The sequence below is a fragment of the Crotalus tigris genome, unplaced genomic scaffold (assembly GCF_016545835.1).
Source record: "Crotalus tigris isolate CLP2741 ecotype Arizona unplaced genomic scaffold, ASM1654583v1 scf7180000017668.6805642782:7212621, whole genome shotgun sequence".
Lineage (NCBI taxonomy): Eukaryota > Metazoa > Chordata > Lepidosauria > Squamata > Viperidae > Crotalus > Crotalus tigris.
In genome coordinates, this window is record NW_024096554.1 from 5032217 (window position 1) to 5058790 (window position 26574).

Below are 26574 nucleotides of genomic sequence, written 5' to 3' on the forward strand. Positions count from 1 at the left end.
AAGGGGTTTCTTGGTGTTCTGCAGCTCTGGGGCTGCAAGAAGCCCAGGCCACAGTGCGGCATGAAACCCAGCTTCAGCCCAGCCATGCAAAAGGGCTTTGTGGGGTCTTCAGACTCTGGAGCTCCATTAGAAGCTCATGAGCTGCTGCAGAGCATAAAGTCCAGTTCCATCAGCACAGCATAAAGGGTCTCTTGTCCCAGGGAAGCTGCAGCCACCTTAGCTTGGTCTCAGTCATTGACACCCTCACCCTATCACCCCGCACTCCAGCTTAGCTTTGCCATCTCCCTCCTCCTGCTGCTGAAGAAGCATGCCTGGTCTGTCTGTTTGTGAGGCAGCTGCTGGCCACATCCTTCTCCAGGTATCACTAGGAAAATGTTGTGCACGACCTAAGGAAGAAACCCTCATGCAGCTAGCAGCTGCCTTCCAAGGCCAGACCTGCTATGCTTGGTCAGCAGCAGGAGCAAGAAGATGGCAAAGCTTAGCTAGGGCATCAAGGGCTGCAGACTGCAGGGGAAGGCAAAAATGTATTGATGGGGGAGACAGGCAGTGGGAGAAAGCCCTGTGGTTGTAAGTGTGGGCAGGCCGCCAAGTTTCCAAAATTTGATCAATTGACCATGGGGCTGACCATGGAAGCTAAGCAACAGCTGTAACGTTGGAACTGTTCCCTTCGTTCAGCAGTGCTAAAATTTTGAACACCCACAGAACAAATGGTTGTAAGTCAAATACACCTTGTACTTAATCCTACTAGTTAGTAGGATTTTAATTTCTACACAATTATAAATAAACAACCTGGCTCCTGAACACAATATTCCATTCTCCTGGAATTGGCCAAGTTGAGTGTTTTCTGGGAGATTTTATTTCAGGTTGGAAACAAAAGTAGTCAGTAGTGTATTAGGCAATTCATTTCTACAAATAATGTAACATGAACAATACTGGCCCATTTTGGAAGAGTAGATTCTAGAACCATCCCTTAAGTAGTATACTATACTTCTGTTTCAGAGATGAGCTGGTTGATTTTCTTGCAAGTATAGAAAGGAGCCACTTCAACATGAGCCACTCTCCAATCAGCACCTCGTGGTGTCTCCAGGATCTTATCATGTTTCTTCAAAATCTTACGGAACCCTGTGAAATTTAGATTCTAAAGATAAAGATAAAACACAACCATGTTATTTGCTTGGTTTTTGCGCATATTATCCTTTTGTTTGATATCAGGGAATTGGGAAGGGAAATAAATCACCTGGAGGAAGAAACTATAAAATCTTTACCTTTTTTAAAAAGAAACATATGTTACATGTTTCTATCCATGATAATAAAGCCAGTGTTTTTTTATTTAAAATTAACAAAAAAATAACAAAGCTAGCTTTGAAAAATTATATATTCCCTCACACAATACTGCTGCTAAAAGAGTAACCTCATCTTGTCAATTGCATGCTTACATTAAAATGCCAGAGCTGAAGTCTGCTTGTAATCCACATTTGGTTGTCTTTCAGTTTTATACATAGTGATGCATAAAATTGATTGTCACTAACAGTAACTCCATACTTCATACAGATTTCATACAGACAAAAACAGAGGATTTGAAACAAGCTGACATTCCCAATTCACTGACTGATGAACACATTTTACAACACCTGGCATATAAAGTGCTGTTTACTGGGAATAATTATCAGAGAAATTGAATATTTAAAGAAGAAAGTTATGGGATTATCAGAAAAAACAAAGAATTAAAAATTAAGTAAATGGAAATCTTCATTTGTTTTTAACGCACTGTAATACATGGGAATTAATTAAAACACTGATAGAAAATCTATTGTTATTTTAAGCCTATGGCACATTATATTACGTTTAATCACCAGGTACATGGAAAAGTGTGACTTATTTTAAAGGTGTAATTTATTTTTAAGATAACACCGAGTATATGTGTGTATATTTACAGTATATTTATTTAATTTTTAAAAACAGTGCAATTAAATTAAAGAAAAACTCAATAGTTTGTGGCATTATATATAACAGTAAAACTATATCACTGTGTAATTATTATATACTAACATATAATTTAAAAAAGAAACCTAACCTGTTGTAGAAACAAAACTATATGGTAAAGTAAAATATATATTCAAAATCAACCTAAATTTAAAAAAGAAAAAGGGGAAAATCATGTAACATAGGAGGGAAAAGCTCCCTTACAAAACTGAACATCCAAAAGATAATATTATTTGGAAAATGATCTTATTTCGGCTAGGTTGGTAAGTTCATTTCCAAATCTAGAACAAAACAAAGAACAGAATCAAAATATGATGCTTACAAGAAAAGTTACAACAGCTCTACTGAAATTATTTTCAATTAAATCATGCCTGGAGTGATTTCATAATGGAGCTCAGTAGGGCAGAAAAGCATGGAAATAATTTGGAGATGGGAAGAAGAAACTAATATATTAATGATATATATTATCTTTAGTAAGAAATTCTAATTATTCTCTCCTGAAGAAACCCAGCAATCTGCCTCCCTTCTCCCACGAGAGCTATACCTTGTTAACAAGCCTAAATGAAAAAAAAAAAAAAAATTAAGTCACAATTTCAGGCATAGATTTTTATTTCTGGGTTGAATAACTTTGATTGCTCTGGGAATAATTACAACTTCTGACAAACCTCAGCGACATTAAGTGTTTGACAAGTCTTGTACTACATCACACTGTTGTATTCTTGCCAGAATCTTTCTATCCCAATTATATATTTTGAGCAATAAAGAGTTAATCACGAAGAACATTAAACTGTAGGAATTCTGTGAGAAGAGAAATGAAAAAGGTAACTGCTTCCCAAACAATCCACATGGTATGGAATATTACCAGACATAAAAGATCATAGAGCTTTTCCTCAACCTCTTTCTCACCAGAATATTTATTTGGACACTGGTGATTTTTTTCCTTTTTGTCAAATAAAGATGTGGTAACTAACTAGTGCTAGAGGGTAAAGGACAAATCAACTAGTTATATAAATGATGGTCTATTGATAGAAAGCCAATCTCTTTAATTCAAAGAAATTTTTAGCATGCACTAGACATTTTATGTACCATTGCTAGGAAAAGGTATTCCATTATTTGCAACCACAAGATTTTCACACCCATTATAAGCCAGCTCAATGTTTTTGTGCCAATGCAGATGTTTTTGTGTCTACACCAGAATGCGGCAACCTGTGGCCAAGAAGATGCATGTTCCCATAACATGTTTCGTATTACTCCAGATAGCAACTGCAAAATTAGCCTAATACCTAGTCTTTCAAATCTTGGTTGGAAGCAAAAGAACATTTTGCTAGTCATCAAAGAAATTTAAAGCAGAAAAGAGAAAATGTTTCTGAACTGATCTAATGAGTGAAATGGCACATTGGAAATAAAACACTTCATATAACCAATAACTATATATGCTGAACCAGATAAAAAGTAATTTGGTTGCAAAAATTCCAGCAAATCTCACTCTAATCACAATTAATCCCACCTTAATCACTAGAAACATCCTTTAATGGTATGATCAATACCTGATAATTCTGCAGTAAGATGAGGCTGAGGTAGAACTCACTGAAGGCCAGTTTCAGATCTTTGATGTTCCTATGCTGAACTCGTTCCTCATGAGACAGATGGAAGACAGGCATTTTTCGTTGCCGCAGGGTAGTAAGACCACTGGTTTCCTTTTGTGCATCCAAAGTTGACTGCAATTCATTCTGTAGCGTAGCAAATCTGCGCTGAGCTTCTGCCAGTTTCTCTATGGAATGAAAATACAGAATATGTTCACGTATTATATTAAGTAAGCTCAATATAAATAACATGGATCATGCTATAATATATTGGCAGGTCAACAGCCAATATATTATAGCACAGAAGGATGCAGAACTAAAGAAAATCCAGTTGTCATTTGATTTTTTTCCCCCTATAAGATGATGTCGGTGAGGTTCATCTAACTACAATGGGGATGGGGATAACTAATTCATAATGAATAATGCAAATATTATTCTAGTTAATCTAGTTAAAAATCTTGTAAACGTACAACTTTAAGTGATGATATAAATAAAATGTATCTGTCTGATATTTCAGTAACTTGGCTGCTCTTTTCTGCAATCTCAGGAATGCATACACTTTTCAAGGTGTTATATGTCATTGTTTATTCACATACCAACAATTGTCTACTATACTACTTCATAGACAAACAGATCATACAAAACATGAGAAAAAGCACTGCTGAAAATTTATTTCCCCACTTTGTCACTGAGTCAAAAGTGCTAATATCTGAGGCATCAGACCTATAGTTTAATGAGAGTTTCAATGCAATCTTTTGACCATTGGGTTAAATAAGGTTTATTATATGTAAGAATATATTATTTATTATATGTAAAAATAATATCTCTACATTTTTCAATTTCCTTTGATTTCATTGTTTACATTTATGTCATCTCCTTATCATCCCTGAATAAATACATGACTGCAATTTTATGACTTTGAGTCAGTCACTCACTCTCAGCCCAACTCACAGGATTGTTGCTGTGAGGAAAATAGGAGGAGGATCTCCATCTTGAATAATTTATAAAAATAATAAAAGCAGGATAGAGATAGATAGATAGATAGATAGATAGATAGATAGATAGATAGATAGATAGATAGACAGATTAAAAAGGATTGCCATCGAAGACTGTGTATGCCATAAAAAAAACTTTAAACATATTATAACTATTATTTCACATAATGGGGATCCATAAAAAAATCTAGCATTTTCAGTGCAACACAATATAACAAGGGTGTCAAACTCGATTTCATTGGCTGCATCAGCATTGTGATTGTCCTCGAGGGGCTGGGTGGTTGTGGCCCACTCAATGTCGCTTGCATCGGGGGGGGGGGCCTATATGGGAGGATCTGTGGGTCTCCGGTCTAGGGGGCAGGAGCTGAGGCCTGGTCCACCAGAGGAGCCTTGCTGTCCCTCTGGGGCCAGATGGGGGCCCCCCAGACAGTGGTGTGGGCTACCTGGGGGCCTGCGCGGTGGGGCACGGGTGCCAGGTCTGGTCCTCAAGCTCCTGGGGTGCCGGGACTCCATGACCCGGTCCGGCACCGCTTCCTGGGGGACACCCGGCTGCATGTGGGACAGCTCTGGGGCTAGGCTCAGGCAAAGCAGAGGAGACTCCTACCCTTCGCATTTGCCAGAGCTGTCAGGGGTGTGGGTGGGAGGTGGGAGGCTCGTCCTGTGTGTGTGGCAGAGGTGGAGGACGAAATTGGACGGCGAGGGATGAGCGGGCAGGGGCCGCAGCATGGCAGTGATAGTGACCAGCTGGGTGGCCCCACTGTCCCTCTTTGCATGCCTGTACTTGCTGCAGAGCTTGGACCCACCTGCACTGTGCGGGCTACGGGACCCCAGGGTGCACCGGCCTATGGGCCTCTGAGGGGTGGCAGGCTGCGGCTGCTGCCAGGCACTGCCAGCCTTCTTGCGCTTGCCATGTCCTGTGCACACGCCTGGGGCTGCGCCCAGCTGAGCTGAGCTGGGCCAGGGCCAGGGCGGTGGGACTGGTCCTTTGCTGTTTCTGGGGCGGCCCCGTGGGCTGGATCTGGACCCATCACGGGTCCGGATCCAGTCCGTGGTGTTTTAAGTTTGACATGTCTGCAATATATCTCTTTTAAGATATAGCAAAAATAATTATTTAGGATAAGAAACATATTCCTTGAGATTCAGCCATTCCTTATTCTCCCTTTAGGATGGCTGAAAGCTAATCAAAACTTTAGTTTTATACTAAATACATCATAATATAGGAAAATTCTAGCTAATTTAAAATATGCTTTGGTTAAATAAGTTAGGATTGTGAGCTTAGGTTCTTCTACTGACCAAAGCAGTATATTCTTGCCTTCTTCCTGGCAGAGTAAAAGTAAACCTTCTTAAATAGAGTAAGATAAGATGAACTCCTGCAGAACATGGTACATAGCCTTGATACGGCAATTGCCTCAATATACCAATTGCCTCTTAGGAATCTGATAGACCAAAATATGTCTTACCTGAATAAAAAGTGTTGATTTTGGCAAGCTCCTTCTCACAAGTTTGGAAAAACTTTTCTTCAAACTTGGCAAAATATCTCTTTACAGTATCTTCATCTGTGACTGGGGAGATAGAAAAAATAGTTTATAAAATGTTTCTTAAAATCCATTCTGATATTAATCTTAGTTTTCTCAGTTAATATCTATGTAATCTTTTGTCTGGAGGCAAGCCATTTCTTGGAATCAACAACATTGACAAAAAATTCAATCATCAGATTCCTTGAAGAAAAGAAATCCCTTGAAATGTTAATGGGTATTTCTTTTAGTTTTTTTAATTACAATTATTTAACAGTACCCATTAAAATCAAGGAGTTGGCAATACAATAATTGTTGTTTTAATAATAGAGACCAGAATATTTGTCAACAAAGGAACAAACTGCAATTTATAACTGAGATAACCACTCTAGTGGGTTAGCATTGTATTCCTTTTCTTTTTATCCTGCAAATTATTCAAGGGTTTTTCTATTGTCATAACTATACAATCGTAAATTATAGCAGGCTCAATAAGCAATTAGAACAGAACCATATCTTGTTACTTAAATTTACAAAGCCGTTATCATTTAAGCATTTATTAAACCGTGTTATTTCCATTTCTATTACTGTATCAATGTATAACATAACACAGAGATATTTTATATATATTTATATCTCCATTTCAAAGCTATAGTTAAGCTATTTAGGATGTGTTTTACAATTTATTTTCTGGGGGAAATTTAAAAACTACACAAATCTGATCAAGTTACTATTGCAAACATTTCATACGGCAGGAAACAAGATGTGGTCAAGCTAAGTTTATATAATTTTTGTAATAAGGGTGTAAAACTTCTTCACAGAGGAAAAACAAATCTGATATATATTGAAATGGCTTAAACATTTTGATAAAATGGATACTATACTATTTAATATTTAACTAGGACACCTTAACTAGCATGATACAAATTTTCCTCTCTTGTAATTGAAAATAAACCTCTAAACTATGACCTTTGATTTATTGCTACTGGATCTGCCACTGGCGGCATTTAAAATTTATGCAATATGATTGATGACTACTCAGGAATACATTCTACTGAATTTAAAGGAACCTATTCCCAGGCAAATAGTTTATAAGGCTGCTGCCTAATAAATGAATAAAAAATATTTCAAGGAACGATTATGCTTCCCTCTTAAGAAAATGCACAGTATTTCAATTAATCATAAAACATAATAGATACCATCAATTTAATGTCATATTATACACACCTTAAAAAGATTACAATAAAAATTTATCAGAGCAATTAGTAAGAGGTACTGTGAAATAAATAGGTAAATGTATATCTGAAATTTTCAAAGTAACAGCTCTTTAATTTTGAGTGGAGAAGGCAGTCTATGACTACAAAAAAGCCTTGCAAATCTCCTGTTATCAATGGGTCAAAGGGCAGGACCTCATGTATTAATTATAAAGCCAAGGCTGACTCTAATGGATGCAGGCAATCCTTCTGATAAGCTAGTCTCAAAACATTCAGGGTCTAAAGGTCAGTACCCACACCAGCTTTCCCCACACCAGAAAGAGTGGACTTCAAACGTCAGAACTGCTAGCCACTGTACTTATTGGTGAGAAGCATAGGAGGGCTTGAATCCAACTAATATGATGGCTTCAGGATGGTTTTAAAGAGGGGATAAAGGATTTGAAAGTAACAAGGAGGAACTGTAGTAGTAGAAACACCAGAGGAATGAACAGTTCCCTAATCTTATTGAGCACACCAAGATAGTGGCAGTTCAATCAAGCTTCTTTTAATGTTTCCCATTCGTCAAATTTGTTCTGATAGCAATCCAACCCAACCCTCTTGATGGGCTGAAAGTTGACATAGAATAAGCATAAAATGTATGCTGTCACCAAGGGGAAAGAAAGCAGAGCACTGAGCGATGGCAGTGGTGGTATTTGGGGAGCAAGTAAAGTGGTGGCAAGAATGGGCAGGCTCACAAATCCAGTTTCAATAAACTCAAATAGCAACTCACAAAGCAGCCGATACAGGTAAAAAGTACTCCTTCCCACAGACATCTTCCTTCTGTTCAATATTCTGAGAAAGGATAATTTGTTTGTCTCAAGATTGCAAATAGCTCTTTTGAAAAACTTTGCAGAACTCTGTTATGGGTATGTTCTATATCCACACTGAAGAGGAACTGACTGGTTTAGGAGACAGTTTGCTAAACTAAAGGTTACAATATGTAGCTTCTTAACTAAAATCTCATAAACACTTTTAATACGTAGGTGTAATAGATGTAAAATCATTTATGCTGTATCTGGAAACAGTTGAGAAGGTCTTATCATTTATTGCTCTCAAGCTCTGGAAGCCCTTCTTGTCAACAGAAGCTAGACTAGCTTCATTTTACATCATTTTGTAAAGGCAACCTCCTAAGTTCATATTAAGATGAACTTTTGATCTTAAACTGATATTAGTATGCTGAAATACATTTTAATCAACAATAACAATAATAATAATTGGAAGGGACCTTGGAGGTCTTCTAGTCCACCCCCCTGATCCAGTAGGAAACCCCATATCATTTGACAAATGGTTGTCCAGTCTCTTCTTAAAAACTTCTGTAGCTGCTGATTTCTTAATTTTATCAATATCTTTTTAATTGATTTGTATATATAGTTGCTAACATATTTTACCTTGAATTTTATGGCTATTAATTAAAGTACATAAAGGATATCATTAAAATATATATTTTGAGAACATCTCTCTGGCATTAGAGTCCACCTACTAAGCACACACTTGCAACTAATAATTTATCAGCTATACTCCTCTATGTTCCCCTTACCCCAGTTCTCTTACTTTCTATCAATTATATTATATCAAGTTGGTATTAACACTTAGCAATATTTTTTTTTATCTGTCCTTAACCTGGTGCTTCAGATCTTACAAAGGTGCACCCATAGTTGCTGCAATTGAGCCCATCCACCTTACTGATGGTCATCCTCTTTTTCTCTTTGCATCCATCTGTCCCAACATTAGAGACTGCTCAAGAAAACCTGATATTTGCATGATGTGTCCATAATGTAGTAAACTGAGCCAGATACTTTATACCCTGAGTGAGAACTTTGGATTGGTATGGTCTATGATATATCTGTTTCTTGGCTATCTATGGTATGCTCAGGAGAATTCTCTAACATCCAATACTTCAAAAGCTCCAATACTCTATCTCGCTCCTTCAAAGTCCAGCTTCTGCTTCCATAAAGTATCACAAGGAAACTAGTGCTTGTGCTATTCTGATCTTTGCAATTATGGACATACACAATCTGAACATTGTTTCCAAGCTCTTCATTGCTATGCTATCAAGTGCTAGTCTGTATATAAAGATATAGCCAAAAGTATTGATACTCCTTCACTCTCTCATTTGGAAATTATTAAACTAATTAATTTGTTAAAAATGGGAAAGCTCCGGCAGTGACTTGATACTTACCAAATTATTAAAAAGCAACTCTGCATACTAACTCAAATGAATTAGAAGAAGCTCTGAAGCAAACATTCAAAACCAGCTGGATTACAACACAGGAGTTTGATTATCTCTTTTTAGAAAACATGTTCAAACTGTAATATTAGAAAAATAATTGAAGAAAATAACATTTCCCTAAAAAGCAAAATTATATTATACTAGTTCTAAAGATTCACAGTTCTACAATAAAACTACATCCTTGTCTGAATGAAAAAAAGTTTTTGGAAAAACAAAGTGCAAAGCAGAAACATTTCTCAGAAATGCAGCATTAATTTGAAAAGTTCATTTCACAACTAGGAGGAAAAAATGTTTTGAAAAGACACTCTGTCCAGTCCTATTGTTACAAATACAAAAGTAGGCTGTAAACAGCAACTAACTTCAGCATATTTGCAAAGATATTAGTTTAGCCAGGCTGGAACCCTTCACGAAAAACAAAATCTTGAACTTCTACCAAATTCCTCCCCCTGCTTAATTTGATTAAGACTTTTTATTTCTCTTTTCATATTTTCCTGAACAATAATCAAATGGATATGATATTTAACTTATGCAGAATATTGTTACTCAAATATTATTATGCTTGTTCAATTTTCAGTATAATTATTCACAACCAAAGCAAGACCTACTTTATCCCAAATCTCTAATAGTTATAACTTTTAAGTGTACAAAACTGTCTTCAAACTACAGAGAAGGGGCGCTGGTCTTACCTGAATGCCTTTTCTCAGTACGGAGATGGATAATCCATGGATGGGTTTTCTCTGTCTGCCTGCTCTTGAGACCAAGTAGCCAAAGCTTGACATGCCCCCACTTCCTGTGGAGTCCATTCTTAACGAGGGCGAATTGGCTGATGATTGACGAGGTATTGGCTCTCAGCTCCCTACTAGTGGCCTGCTGGCCTTGGGGTGGGTGTGGATTATCCATCTCCGTACTGAGAAAAGGCGTTCAGGTAAGACCAACGCCCCTTCTCCAGTACAGGAGATGGATAATCCATGGATGGGACGTACCAAAGCCTCACTGTCCCAAGGGGTGGGAAACAGATAAGGCCGGTAGATTGATCTCTGAGACAACTTGCTGGAGGACCCTCCTACCAAAGGAGGCATCCGCCGATGCAAAGCGGTCTATCTTGTAGTGTTGTATAAACGGGGAAGGCAAGGACCATGTCGCGGCCCTGCAAACTTCCTCGATTGACGCCTGGGTAGCCCATGCCGCCGAAGTTGCAGCGCTTCGGGTGGAATGGGCTGTGAGATGACTTGGGGGCGGCAGGGATGATACATTGTAAGCTTCTGCGATACAGCTTCGGATCCACCTTCCAATGGTGCCCGCGGAAACTTTCCGCCCCAAGGTGCCCGCTTGGAAGGACACAAATAGGGCCTCCGATTTGCGGAAGGGTTCTGTACGCTTTATATAACGCCGCAAGGCTCTGCGGACGTCCAATGTATGCCACTGCCGCTCCCGGTCATGTGTTGGATTTGGACAGAAGTTTGGGAGAATTACTTCCTGTGTCCTGTGAAAGAGTGAATTCACCTTCAGTATGAAGGCAGGATCTAACCTAAGGACCACCCTGTCCTTGTGGAAAATGCATAGGTCGTTTCTGACTGACAGTGCGGCCAGTTCCGAAATTCGTCTGGCCGATGTGATGGCAATCAGGAACGCCACCTTTAGCGACAGGTGTCGCAAGGAAACGGTCGCCAATGGTTCAAATGGTGACCGAGTGAGTGCGTGAAGGACTCGCGGTAGTTCCCAGGACGGGTACCTGTGAATTACTGGAGGTCTGGTGTTATAGGCGCCCTTGATAAAGGCGCGGATCCTGGGGTGGTGAGCTAAGGGAACCGAATCCGTGCAGGTGAGGAGGGTGGACAAGGCCGCCACTTGCCTGCGGATGGTCGCGGGGGCGAGGCCTCTGTCTAGTCCCTCCAAGAGGTAATCTACTATCTGAGGGATGTAGAGTTTGTGTAAGTCAAACTGCCGTTCCCTGCACCAAAGGCAAAAATTTTTCCAAGTGGAGTCATAAATGCGGTTTGTTGCCGGACGGCGTGAAGCTTGAATTATGGTAATGGCCCCGGGAGAGAATAGTTCCTGTGCCATTATCTGGCGCTCAAGTGCCAGGCGGTCAGTTGTAACCATTGGGGTTCCGGGTGACTGATGGTTCCCTGGTGTAGGGACACTTGATGAGGGGGAATGTTCCATGGGGGCGACTGAGACAGGTTCATCAGGTCGGCGAACCACGGTCTCTGTGGCCAATATGGTGCTACTAGGATCACTTCTGCCCGCTCCTGAATCAGCTTTCGGATGACCGCCGGTATGAGTGGTAGTGGGGGAAAGGCATAAAGCAGACCCTGAGGCCACTGAGTTCTCAGAGCGTCCGTCCCCTCTGCTCGCGGGTTGAAGTAACGAGAGTAAAATCTGGGGAGCTGGGCATTGTCTGATGATGCGAACAGATCGAGGATCGGGTACCCGAACTTGCGGGAGATGTCTAGGAACAAGTTCGGGTGTAGCCCCCACTCCGAAGGGTCCACTGTGGTGCGGCTTAGGAAGTCCGCTTGCTGGTTGTTGACCCCCGATATGTGTTCCGCCTTTAGTGACTTCAGATTGGGCTCTACCCAGCTGAATAGGAGTCGTGACTCTGTCATCAGGGTTTTTGATCTGGTCCCCCCCTGCCGATTGATGTGCGCCTTGGCTGCTACGTTGTCTGTTAGGACTAGAACGTGGTGGCCTCTGATTCTGTCTTTGAATTGTTGCAAGGCTAGGTGGATAGCCCTGAGTTCTAGCCAGTTGATGTTGTTTCTCAGATCCGTGGCGGACCAACGTCCCTGTACAAACCGGGAGTCCAGATGGGCTCCCCAACCATACAGACTGGCGTCTGTAGTGATGGTAACTCTGACTGGTTCCTTGAAGGGTGACCCCTTGGTCACGGCCCGAGAGCACCACCAGCGTAGCGCCCTGCGGATTTGTGCCGTGACCCTGACTAGGTGGTTGGATGCGCTGGTGTTCTGCCGTTGGTACGGGAGCAGAAACCACTGTAGTTCCCGTAGGTGGAGCCTGGCCCAGGGTACAATGGCTATGGCCGATACCATCTTGCCCAATAATTGGGAAAGTGTTAGTATCGGAACTGAACGTTGCCTGTGAACCCAGCGAGCCAGTTCCCTGATGCCGGCCACCCGGTCTTGGGAGAGATAGACCATACAGTTGGTTGTGTCTATCATGGCCCCCAGATGCAGCAGCCTGGACGAGGGAACTGTCTGGCTCTTCTGAAAGTTTACTGAGAATCCGTGTAATTGGAGGACGCGAATGACGGTCCTTACGTCCGCCTGAGCTGTCTGTAGGGATGTTGCTTGGATTAGTATGTCGTCTAGGTAACATTGGACGCGTATTGGGATTTTTCTCAGTTTGGCGGCTACCGCTGCTAGTATCTTGGTAAATACCCTGGGTGCCGAAGATAGACCGAAGGGGAGAGCTCTGTATTGGAAGTGTTTTCCCCCGTAACAGAAACGTAGGAACCGGCGGTGGTTTGGGTGGATGGGGATGTGAAGGTAGGCTTCCGTGAGGTCTATCGATGCCAGGAAGTCTCCTTCTCTGATGCTTCCCAGGATGGACTGAAGGGATTGCATCTTGAATTTTTTGTATGTGATGTAGCGGTTGAGGTTTTTTAGGTCCAGGATTGCCCTCCATCCTCCTGAAGTCTTTGGAACCACAAAGAGGATGGAGTAAAATCCTCTGCCTCTGTATTCCGCTGGGACCGGTTCTATTGCTTGAATGTCCAACAGGTGTTGGATGGCCTCCTGCATGAGTTTGCGTTTGGTGGGGTTCCTGGAGACCGAGCAGTTGATGAGTCGGTCTGGGGGTGTGACCAGGAACTCCAGGGACAGCCCGGACTGGATGGTTTGTAGTACCCAGTTGTCCGTGGAGGTCTGCTCCCACTGGTGGAAGAAGTGAGCTAGTCTTCCTCCAATGGGTAGGTCTATGTAGGAGTCATTTTGTCTTCCGGTACGGACGACCCGTTCCACGAAAGGGTCGTCTCGACTGGTTTTGTTGTCTGGGCTGGAACCCCGGTCTGTCGTAGGGGCGGCCGTACGGTTTGTTCTGCCTGGGAGTGAATGGCTTGGGTGCCTGACTGATAGGCGTGGTTGTCGGTTGACGAAAGGACTGCCTACGAAAGTAAGGTGTGGTACGTTTGTCTGACCTTTTGTTCAAGTGTGCCATGACCTTCCGCTTGTCTTTGTTCTCTACAAGATAGGGGTCCAAGGCCTCCCCAAACAGACCGTTGCTTGAGTAAGGGGCGGTCGCTAGCCGCCACTTAGCCTTGGTGTCAGCTTGCCAGTGTTTTAGCCATAGCATTCTCCTGGCAATTATGTTGGATGCTATGGATCTGGATGAAAAAATGGCCGATTGGAACGTTGCGTCTGCAGCGTATTCCGTGGCTGCTACCATCTTAGCCAGGTCCGTATGTCCTCCATAGGAACTATGGTTTGTAGTTGTTGCAACCAGATGAGGGTGGCCCGGACAAAAAAGGAGGCCGAGGTGGCTGCTTTGATGGCCCATGCCGCTGTCTGGTGGGTTTTGCGAAAGGCTTGTTCCCACTTTTTGTCATCTGCCTTAAGGGCCTCCACTAGGTCCCCAGCCATGGCTGTCTGGGAGACCAAGGGGGTCCAGGCTTCATCTACTTTAGGAATTTCTAAGGCCTCATTGAGGTCTGTGGCAGTGCTGTATAATTTTTTGTCCGTACCACTCACTGATGGGAAGGAAGCGGGAGAGTCCCATGGCTTCTTGATCCCTTTCAGGAAAATGGCGGGGCAAGGTATATGGTGTTGCGTTGTCACCTTTTCTACGAATACGGGTCTGGATGTGGTGGCCGGTGTCGCTTGCGGCTGAGAAAACTGATCCGTCCCCATGTCCGCAATGGCTGTGGCCTTGCGTAGTATCGTGAGGAAGCGGTTGGGATTAAATAATCCCCCTGAGGGGGGCTCAGGGGGAAGTTCCTCATCCTCTGACATAGAGATCCCAGGTTGATCCTCCTCTTGTGGTGAAGAATAACCACTCATGGAGGACTGGGCCGGGGAGACGGGTTCCTGAATGCCTGAGGACTCTGAGGGGAGTTCCGAGTGTGGCATGGCTGAGATGGAGGGCCCCTGGTCGTGGTGGGCGGAGCGCTGTGCTAGGGCTCGGTCCACCACTTTGGTTAATAGGGCCTCTAGCCGTCCATCTGCCCAGATGTCCCCTATGTCATTACCTTTGGGTGTGGTGACCGCAGGTGGAGAGTTGGACTCAGTGGTTGTGCCTGCCGCCGTGGTTGTTTGTTGGGCTGATGTAGATGGCGGATCCAGTGGTTGCGGTGTTCCTGGAATGGACCACGCGCTCTGGGTTGATGTGGATGGACCCAATGGTAATTCCATCTCGGTGGCCGCTATTTGAACCAATTCCAATTGGGCCTGCCTCTGCGCTCTGGAGAACTCCTTCTCCAGGGCCTGGTGCCTACGGCTGGCTTGCTTTTCCGCCAACTTGGAGGGCCTCTTGAGCGAGTGTTTTGTCTTCGCTTTGCACTTGCCTGCCGCCTTCTGGTCAGAAGGTGTGTTGCAGCCGTAATTGGGAGGTGGAGGGGTCGTGCTCATGGATTGAGGCAACGAGGGTCCCTCCATTCCGCTTGAGCAGTCCCAGAAAAACTGAGAAGACGCTCAGGCAGGCAAGTATTGGCGGGAGCGAAATTGGAACAAGTACCAGGACTGTTCCCCTGATCACCCGACCACAACAAAAATATTCTCTCTGGGCTAAGGTCACGGTAGCTGAGGGAGGTACCGAAGGCACGTTTGGAACCACTCTTTGGGTTCCGCCCGGAGGCCTTAGGTGACCAGGCAACGTGCACCAGTAGAAAAAGGAAAAGGGAGGCAAAAAATATCAGTGGCGACCTCAAAAGGGTCTGTAGGCCTGACTTAATACACAGCAGGTATCAAATGGCGGTCACCTAGAGCGGAATTTATTCTTATTAATACTATTACTATTATACTAATAATAGGAACAACAATAATAGTAAAATAATAATAATAATAACAACAACAACAATAATGGTGATGATGATAATATTGTGTGTTCTGTCTTTAGGCCTGTTGGCCCTGCAGTCACTTAATTTTTAGCTTTAAAAATTTTTTTTTTAATTATTATTATTATTATTTTTAAAATTTATGTATCTATTTTTATTATTATTATATTTTGTCCTATTATTATATGTGTGTATCGGGGGTGGAGCGCTGGTTGTGTGCTCCTATTCCGCCTCTATCAGTGATTCCAGATATGATGTAGAGCTTCCTTAAGCTCGATTTGCCTTTCTCTGGCAAGAGATGGCAGCCACAGCTCGTTTCTCCCTGAAAAAGGGCTTTGCAGATCCCAGGAGGGTTCTCTAGCCTCCGTTTCTTGGTTGGGGCTTACTCCCTTCCTGTGCTTCGTTTCCCTCTGAAGATAAGCTCCGCAGCCTCCCAGAAGCTGCTTGTGCCCGGGGATTTAAATTTGGCGCGCTGTGACGTTTTAAGGGAATCCCAGCCAGGGATTGCCTTTGTTGTCTGAAAACGGCAACTAAAATGGCGCCCGCGGTTGCCCTGGGCTGCTAGGGAATCTCCGATGATCCGAATTCAAGTTTGAATCCGGACCTGGAGATCGTTATTTTTTCCCCCAATTTGAGGAAAAAATCCCTTGGAAGGTTGGGGAGAAAAGCTCAGCAAGTGGTCTCTGCTGATGCCTTTGTTCCCCCCCCCTTTTCACCTCCAGAGCCCTGGGGCTGACTGGGATCCGTGGGGAGTTTCCCCCCCCCCACACCCCCTTTTTCAATTTTAATATAGGATCAGGGATGATCCCAAGGAAAAGTTAGTGGTTGGGGAAAAGGTTCAGCAAGTAGTCTCTGCTGATGCCTTCTTCCCCCCCTTTTCACCCCCCAGAGCCCTGGGGCTGGCTGATATCTGTGGGGAAATTTCCCTCCCCACCAATCCCCTTTTTAATTTTAGGTTTGAGATCAGGACTGATCCCCAGAAAATTTTGTGGTTAAATTCCTATAGGTGGAAAATTTTTTTGGGAAGGGGAAGCCAATTATCAAGGGATAATCAATCAATGGATTTCTTGTCTAACCTGATAAGCTGAGAGCCACGCCAAAACGAGTCTTCTCCGAGCAGAGACCAAGTTAAGAATGGACTCCACAGGAAGTGGGGGCGTGTCAAGCTTTGGCTACTTGGTCTCAAGAGCAGGCAGACAGAGAAAACCCATCCATGGATTATCCATCTCCTGTACTGGAGAAGCTCACACACATCAAGTCTGAGCAAACCATGTCACCTAATATCAAGATCTTGTTAAAAGAGACTAGAGTCAACTCTTTCAAATATTTTGAAAACACATTGGAATAAACCAAATCAATTGTCTTTAAAACCATCATCTGGTTAGAGATCATTTTCTAGAAACAGAAGCCTGTTTCTCATTAAAGAAAAAACCAACCTAGAAGGAGAAATTTTCTGACAGTGAGAATAATTGATCAGTAGAACAACTTGTCTCCTGAGGTTGTGGGTGCTCCATCACTGGAGGTTTTGGACTCCTTTTCCAAACTCTTTCCAGAAACCTATGGGAGTGAATTTAATGGAGGAAAGACACTAGAGCCCAATATTTTTAGATTAGATTAGATTAGATTAGATAACCTTTATGGTCATTTTTTTTACTATGGGCACAATGGCACTCATTAAAAATGAAATTTAGTTACTTGCTCTCAAAAGTGTACACATACATACATAACACACATTTAAACATACTTTATGCAACATATGTATAGACCTACACCCTTACATATACGTAACATATAAATATTAATCACTCTTTTCCAATATCTCTTTTACCTATTATTTTAACAAGTGTCACATATCACACGTAATATGAAATAACACATTTTGAACAATTACTTTTGCACTGCTATATTTTAATAGAAAATCCAGTATTATGTTTGTAATCCTGCACTGCAAATACTTAACCTAAACCTTTTCTTCCTTATAAACTTTATAGCAATCATAATACTCTAAAGGAAAATTGTTTGCATTTGTAAGCTATTTTCTACATATTTATGAACTCCAGTTTTGCTATATTTAATAGTTAATCTGAGAAAATTTCAAGGTAGCTTAGCAAATATTTTCAGAAATCCATGGAGGATTTTAGCAAGTCATTATTATCTTTCTGAAGAAGACACTCAGGTCCGCTATAGCTCATGGTGCATCTGCAAGGATCACAAACACCAACAAATTTTTAATTAACTGAAACCAGACTAGTTTTAGTGCCTTAGACTGGTTGCATCTATAATTTTAACCAATCAAGCCACTTTAAATGTGATCTATGGTGGCCTTGAAAATTAAGCTTATCATGAAATTGCTTTTTTTTTAAACTCTGGTTAGATGGCATTCTTAGTCAGACTGCTCCTTTTATTGCTACTAGTAGGGCCAAGGTGCAGTCAAGAACAATCTCTTAATCTGTTAAGTAATTAAGTATTAGTAGAAGTGCAACACTGCTGGATAGAGGAAAGGAAGCTACAAAGGCAAGCATTTTTAGAGATGAACAACAATCATCTTCACTGATTGGTTCAATAGATAACTTTCTTTCATAGCAAAAAAAACAAAACAAAACCTCACAAGGAAAATGGCTTAGTATTGATAAAATGTAAAAAAGCAACTCTCTGGCTGATATATGGCAGCAACTCTGACATTTACTGATACTATAGTTACAAGAAAGAATACTTCATTTCTTTCTCTGAATGTGTGTTTTAACTGCGTTTGATTTTTATTTTGATCATTTTTTTATTTTTTATTTTTTTTTAGGCTTCTATCACTTCTCAGGCCTGTAACTGGAAGTGAAACGACTAGAGATGCAGTTCTGAAACAACTTTGAAAATGTCCATAAAAAAGAAAGATCAAGAAACCAACGTTATCAAATTCCTTCATTACATGTACCTCCTAAAGAAAATTTGATTGGAAAAGGAAGCTCAGGTTTTCTGCCTCTCTTATTGATTAGGCTGTGACTCTCTCTAGGATAGCAAAAGATAAAGTTTCATCAGAAAGGACTAGATTTATTTTGACAATGTGACTGTGAAAATATTGTGAGCTGATTTACTATATTGTTGAGCCGATTTACTGTATTTAAACAAATACTGTAAAAATAAGAGATAAAATGCAATCAAATCAAATGAAAGTGACAGAACTTTTGTTTCTCTATTGAACAGTCAAAGACACCGGGTGGCAAAGACTTGTGTAATGAAATGGTTAGATAACTGGGTCAGGAAAATGATAATTCCCAGGAATTTATCTAAATATTAATCATCCCATAATATACTTCACAACATTTCTGCACACATAAAATGTATAATATTCTTTCCTTTGGCATGTGTAAACATGGGACAGAGGATACAAACCTGTGAAATATGGATAAACAAGCACAAATTTCAAATACAAATATTAAGAACTAAATCATTTGTAAAATGGAACAAGCTGTGAAATGGCTTTTAAAGCAATCACTCTCTTCTACGTCAGCTAAGAAAAAGACTCTCTTGACCTATCAATATTAGGAAACCTTTGTGTGAGAAAAAAAAATCTGCTTTCAACCTCAGGAAATGCTCATATGCCTTCACTCAACAGAGGCATAATTACACTAAAATGCTTATATGAGGATAGAAAGTCTGCAACATTAACATATACTAGATCTGGGAAATGCACCAACCATAAGTCAAAATGGCTTTCAAATTTGAAAGAGGTATTTTGAATTCATTTTTTTCAGATTCAAAATATATTACACTCCCCCAATTCCTAGACAAATTGACTTAAATTAGATATTTTAAAATATCATCATTCCTTTTGAGTGGATGGATAATAAACAGAAAACATCTCTTAATAACATAATTGAGCTGTTGCTGAGGAAAGCTTGAAAAACAGAGTGAACTGGGAGTTAAGAAGCCTTAAAATTGCTTTACCTATCTAAATTATATTCTGATTGAATTTTTAGTGACAATATATTTGTAGATCAGAAAATTAAAAAAAACTACATATGTTTGCAGATTGTTATGAGATGCCAATTGCATATCCAATGCCCATTATCCAGAATGTTGGGTTCAATTGTACAAAAGTCCAATACTACTTTAATATACTGCTAGATAATACTGTATTTTTGTTGCTATCAAAATTATCCTATTCAATAAAAATGTAATAATATATCAAGAGAAATAAAGAAGGCATGTTATAGTACAGTCACATATAGATCAATTCTTCAATATCCCCTAGTGTGCTCTTACTTTCTACCATTAATTCTAGTTTGTCTGCTAAACTGACTCATTCAAACTTGCATAGTAAGGTGATATTCTACCACATCAAGCCTTTTAGTGGCTCATTATGCATGTTGAATAATTTCTAATAGCCAGGCAAGAAAAACAGTAACAAAGCCATCTTAGTGATACTTTAATAGAGTTTTTAGTTCCATATTCCTGTTTACATGTAACTATTACTATACAAATCAATTATTTAATGACATCCTATAAAGGCATGCAAAAAAATAAACAGCAAGCATGAAGATACAGTAATGTCTTATGTCAATTCTTCAAATTTCATATGAGTCAAGAATATGACAGAAGAACCTCAAACTCTTTTCTTAGTCAACAATGCTAAGTGCCTCAGCTGGAATTTGATGTAGCCAGTGTGCATTTAACCCAACTGCTATTAAGAAAACTGTATGACAGGGGTTTTGTAAATTCTGTTTTCTCCAATATTTAGCAATCTTTTCCAGGGAGACTTCCTGTCTTTTATACAAAGTTGAATAAAAATCTCACAAACTCAGAAACAAATAATAAATAGTCCCATAATAACTTTTGAATATGAGAAGGTATAAAAAGATTAAATTAGGACATGCACCATGTCCTGATGGGCTACCAAGGTGATCACATGACACCTGGACACTAAAACAGTCATAATTATGAACCAGTTGCCAAGCATCTGAATTTTGATCACATAATCATGGGGATGCTGCAAAGGTTGTAACTATGAAAAATCATCATAAGTAACTTTTTCCAGTGCCGTTGTTGTAAGTCGAGGACTATCTATATTGGCTGACAGACTAAAGAAGATTCTATAGGACATTTCTATGATGACAAATGTAGGTTTTTCTGTAAAAGACGACTAAGAGACAACATGAGAATTGTATTGGATTCAGGATAGTACTTACAACAACAGAATGAAAAGCAAGCTGTATTGATTTGGCTGGATGCAGAGAAAGCTTTTGACAATTTGAATTGGTCGTGTTTAAAATTTTAGAATATTAAGTCAATATATACAATTCAGAAAAGTGCACATTATTGTTAATGGTGAGATACAAAAGGGAAAGGAGAAGGATGTCCTTTGACCCCATTGCTTTTTATCCTGGTTTTGGTGTTGCTGAACAAAGATATTAGACAGGGTGAGAAAATAATGGGATTGGAAATTAAAAACAAAGGCTTGTAAATTGAGGGCTTTTGTTGATTATTTATTTTTTATTTTACAAGATTTATCAGAATGGGATTGAACACTTAATGAAGAAATTGAAGGACTTTGGAACACTAGCTGGTTTTAAAGTAAATCAACAAAAAACAAAGATGTTGGTTAAAAATGTAAGTATATAAGATCAAGAGACTTTGATAAAAAAGACTATTTTTAAAACTGAGAAGAAAGTTAGATATTTAGGGATTGTAGTGACTAATATGAACTACATGCTGTTACAGAATAAGTACAGTAAATTATGCAATGACATCAAAAAAGATTTATTGAGGTGGGACAAATTACAACTGTTGTCTTTGTGTAAAACCTCTATAATTAAGATGAATGTTTTTATCCAGGATGTTATTTCAGAGAACTAATGTACCATTTAAACAGTGACAAAAAGATATTTCCAAGTTTGTATGGTAAGGTTAAAAAGCCAAGAATTAAATATAAAAATTAAATATAAGAATTAAATAGAATTAAATATAAGAATTAAATATAAATTAAATATAATTTAATTCTCACAATGTTAAATAACATATCTGAAGTACAATGCCACAACATCACATAACTCCCATAATCTTACATTTGCTGCTTTCACTTCTATCCTACCTCAAAGCCTGGATAAAGAGCTAGATTTTCACAGCTCTCTGAAAGATTAATAGGGTAAGTGCCCTCTTGAGAAGGCTGTTCCACATTTTACAGTATACATAGTACAGTATACATTGCTTCACTTGTGTTAAAAAGCATACCAAGTCCTGGTCCCAAGAAACTAACTCTATCAAAACAGATATGATTTCCATTTCATTATCTAGATAGCATTTCTTCTTGTGACCAATTGCTATTATTTATATTATTCAAATGGTAACATAAATTTTAAAAAACCAAATACTGTTCTGGAATTCTTAAGAGGGAAAAATTCAAGTATTTCATTTGTGTTTTAGACAAAAAAAAAATCTTTAATATTTCTTCCCTTTTCCATAACATAGCAGAAAATGTCTTTTTTCAAGTCAAGTAGAAGCCTTCACATCATTCAGAAATAAGGAATGCTGAACTTAGCGCTCTCTCTCTCCTTCTCTGAGTGTGTGTATGTAGACAGTGAAAATCTATTAAAATATAGTTAAGAGGTAAATGCTAAAACTTAAATTAGTTAATTGTTAGGATGGCATATTTTTGTAACCACAGTGATATTTACTCTCACACTAAAGTTAAGCCTACTTAGCTACAAAATTATTATAGCATGTAACTGACTTTCTCAAATCGTAATTGTGTTAAAACAGGGCATGGTACAAATTATTTGCTTAAATTCTTGTCCATCAGGGTATCACATAAGACATGTCAAAATAGATACAACTGTGTGCAACCTGTTCCAATAAATCTTCAAACTTGTGCAATGTTCCACAGCAGAATCCAAGGGATCTTTTTTTTTAAAAAATTATTTTGCAGCTGAATCCCAGCCAGAGGCACTATTATGGGCAACAGTGAAACTGTCAGAATCCAATTATATTTCATCTTTAATTATCAAACATAGAAACTCCCAATTCTGCCTTCTCTGGATTCTGCCATAAGAGGGAGAAAAGGGGGAGAGCAAAGGGGCTTTATGGCCCTCACTTCCTTCAGCACACTTCAAAGGACTGAATGTGTGTTTATTGTGGCCTCTAAGCGTTAACATATCAAAGAAGAGTAATTGCCTTTCATGTAGTTATCTGAAGTCTCCATCCAGACGGAAGAAGAAAGGGGATGGAATTGTGATACTTGAAACTATCACTGGAAGGGGGGTTGATTGGGTGGGACTACTGGGGAACCCCTTAAAACCTTGAATGGGAGAGCTTGAACCCCAAGTCCTGTCTAGCATGCCTGCAACCATTTTCTCTTAATAAAGGATTCCTGTTGGAAGAATTATTCCAAGAGTTCTGTCTTCTTAAGATGCAAAGTGGGGTGGGTCCTTACATTAGACAGGACTTGCAAAATTAATCCACCTGGAAGGTAGACCCTTGCCGGGGGATTTTGCAAAAATTTACCATGTCAGACAACGAAGCAAGAGAGGGAGAAAACTCCCTGGAAAGAGAGCCGCTGACCCAGTTGGAACCTTGCCAGATGTTGGGATCCGAGAGGCCAGATTTCTCAGAAGAAGAAGTGGTGGAGACACAGGACCACAAGCCTCGCTGGTCGATGGGCGTTGGAAAGAAAAGCGAGTGGGGAAAGGAATCAAGAAAAGTGACCCTGAGACGGGGACCAAGCAACCAGAATGGAAGCAGGAGATGGAGAAATCCCTGCACGCAAGTGAAGAGGGAGGAAGCTGTATGCCGTACTCAGACTGGATCCTAGAGAGAGCTATTGACCTGATGAAGAGAACTCTCAGCTCCCTAGGAGAGGAGATTCCTGAGCCCTACGCCCGCCCCAGTTCCTGGAGCCACAAAGGGAGAGACACCGAGGGGGACGTGGAACCTGCAACCCCAGGGACATTTACTGATCCAGGAGCTCCCACCCCCTACCGGACCACAGATGGAAATCTGGACGGAAGACACTACCACCCACAATGGAGGCACCGATCCATTCCAAGACGTCCACCGTTGGAGGTGAAATTCAAAGGGGAGCCAACACGCTTGGGGTTTTTCCTAACCCAAGTCCTCAGCTACATGGAGGAATATGGGCAGGACATCCCCAGCGACAAAGCCCGCATCCGGATCGTGCAATCTGCCCTGGATGGACCAGCTGCAGATTGGGTGGTGAACCTGCATGACTCCAATGCCCCAGAACTCAGTAACTTCAACCGTTTCATGTCCTCGTTGAGAAGACGATTTGAAGACCCCCTGGCTGATCGCAAAGCCCGTGAAAGAATAACAACGATGAGGCAGGGCAAACGCCCAGTGGCTGAGTATACACAAGAATTCCGAGCCATTGCCAGCAAACTGAATTGGCCAGAAGACATCCTCCTTGGCCGTTTCAAAGACGGACTAAACTATGATCTATATGATGCTTGCCTGCCCCGAGGAGACCCACATCGACTTGAGGAATGGTACGTCTTGGCAGAGGAAGCAGAGATCGACATATTGAAGAGGCATCGCCGAGGAAAACAATGGAGCCGCCCCCCGCCTGAGCTGACACACCAACCGGTGAAATCATCGGATACAGCCAAGAAGCAGATGGGGTGTTTCAAGTGCGGAAGAGAAGGGCATCGAGCTGTAGAATGCCGCTCAAAGGCCCCCCAGCACAACCCAGACAGATCCCCAATCAACAAACCCAGAGGGTATTCAGCTAAGCCAAAAGAAACAGCCATGAAAATGATGGAAATTGCAGAAAACCCCACCTCTGCTCACCAAGGGGAAAGAACTCCAGCCTACACCACAGGGACGGTGGATGCCTCAGATGACAGCTCGGAAGGCGAACCCCTGGTAAGTGGACGCATCACACCCATCTTCAAAACAGTGACTATATTAATCCCCCCCATGCCCGAAGCTGTGAAGGTGAAAGCCTTAATAGACTCTGGCTGCACCCGCTGCCTCATTAGCCCAACACTAGTGGGGAATCTGGGCATCCCATCCAGGAGACTGGAACAACCAATCTCATTTGGCCAGCTAGATGGATCCATAGCAGGGGGGGTGCCAGCTACCCTAGCCACTCTGCCCAATACACCTCTCCCTGGGCAACCATGAAGAGGACTTAACGTTTGTGGTGACCCCAGGTATGGAATGCCCAATGATTCTAGGGATGGAATGGTTGAAAAAATGGAACCCCTGGGTAAATTGGAGGACGACAGAAATCAAATTCCCGAAGGGGGACCCTATGGACTTAAAACCCCAAGAGAGGCTACCAGAATCAAGAATAGAAAAAGCATCCATAGGAGAGGAAAAAAGATTAACAGAAATACCAGAGGAATATAGGGACCTTGCTGAAGTCTTCAGTGAGGAGAGGGCGAATGAGCTTCCCCCCCACCGACCCACAGACTGTACCATTGAATTCAAGCCTGGGGCAAAACTCCCGAAACCCAGATTATACTCCATGAGCCCAAAGGAGAAGGAGGAAATGGAAAGATTTATAAAAAAAAACCTGGAGAGAGGTTTCATTGAACCAGCTAAGCCTAAAGTGGCTGCCCCGGTCCTTTTTAGAGAGAAGAAGGATGGCTCTTTACGTTTATGCGTGGATTATAGGGCCCTGAACACAATCAGTGAAAGCAACCTATACCCGCTGCCCCTCATGAAAGACATGCTGTCACACCTATCGAAAGGGAAAATTTTTTCTAAACTAGACTTAAGGGAAGCTTACTATCGCGTGAGAATCAAGGAAGGGGACGAATGGAAGACTGCATTTAACTGCCCCATGGGGTGCTATCAATTCAAAGTCTTGCCATTTGGATTACAAGGGGGCCCTGCAGTCTTTATGCAATTAATCAATGACGTTCTAAGGGAGCACCTGTTTAAGGGGGTCCTTGTTTACTTGGACGACATTCTTATCTTTACCGAAACAAAAGAAGAACACGTCAAACTTGTCAGAGCGGTTTTAAAGAAGCTGCGAGCCGCTCACCTATATGCCAAACTCTCAAAATGCGAATTCCACCAGGAAAGGATAGACTACCTAGGCTATCGCATATCCCCACAGGGCATTGAAATGGACCCAGAGAAGGTCAAAGCAGTACTAGAATTGGGCACCACCCCGCACAAGAAAGCAACTACAAAGTTTCCTGGGCTTTGCAAATTTTTACCGCCAATTCATCCCCTCATTTGCACAGATAGCCTTGCCCCTCACCAACTTACTAAAAACGAAGGGAACATCCTCAGTAAAACCTAGCCAGCCACTAACATGGACAATGGAGTGCCAAGCAGCGTTTGAGAGACTAAAGAGACTTTTTTCTGCCGAACCAGTACTAAGGCACCCAGACATGGACAAGCCCTTCATAATACAGGCAGATGCAAGTGATGTGGCAGTGGGGGCTGTGCTATTACAAGAAAATGATGATGCAGTATTGCAACCCTGTGCATATACATCTAAGAAACTCACGGAAACAGAACAGCGCTGGCCCGTATGGGAGAAGGAGGCTTATGGGATACGTTGGGCATTACTCACGTGGCGACAGTTCCTGGAAGGCAACAAAATCCCCTTCCAGGTATGGACTGATCACAAAAATTTAGAAGCCCTGAAAACTTCCAGGAAACTCAATCCCAAACAAGCCCGCTGGTCCCAGCATTTTCACCAATTCCAATTTAAGCTCAAACATTTACCAGGAAGAAAGAACTTCCTGGCAGATGCACTATCTCGCATGCCCCAATATAACAGCGCACGAACCACAGACTCTAGACCAATAATGGCAGAATCACAACTGGCAGCGCCAGTAACCACAAGAACCCAAGCCAAAATAAAACCACAACTGGACAGCCAAACTGGGATTGAATTCAGAAAAAGTTTGGAAACAGATGATTGGTTCCAGAAAAACAAACATGTGTGCACAATGAGAGACGGATTGCCTTGGGTAGGGGAAAAGTTATATATACCAACAACTCAAAGACTAACTTTCATGCAACTTTGCCATGACACAAAATCA

The 26574-nt window shown here is 41.2% G+C and overlaps 1 protein-coding gene across 2 annotated transcripts in view; it reads right to left on the minus strand.

Moving 5' to 3' along the window:
* Window positions 1–26574, minus strand: part of XPR1 (xenotropic and polytropic retrovirus receptor 1) — a 117951-nt gene that overhangs the window by 62514 nt on the left and 28863 nt on the right. For both annotated transcript variants that reach the window (XM_039337136.1, XM_039337137.1), the window contains exons 3-5: window positions 6022–6123; window positions 3531–3754; window positions 989–1138 (exon numbers count right to left, since the gene is read on the minus strand). In XM_039337136.1, coding sequence (XP_039193070.1) covers window positions 989–1138; window positions 3531–3754; window positions 6022–6123 — 476 coding nt within the window. The remainder of the gene's footprint in view (window positions 1–988; window positions 1139–3530; window positions 3755–6021; window positions 6124–26574) is intronic.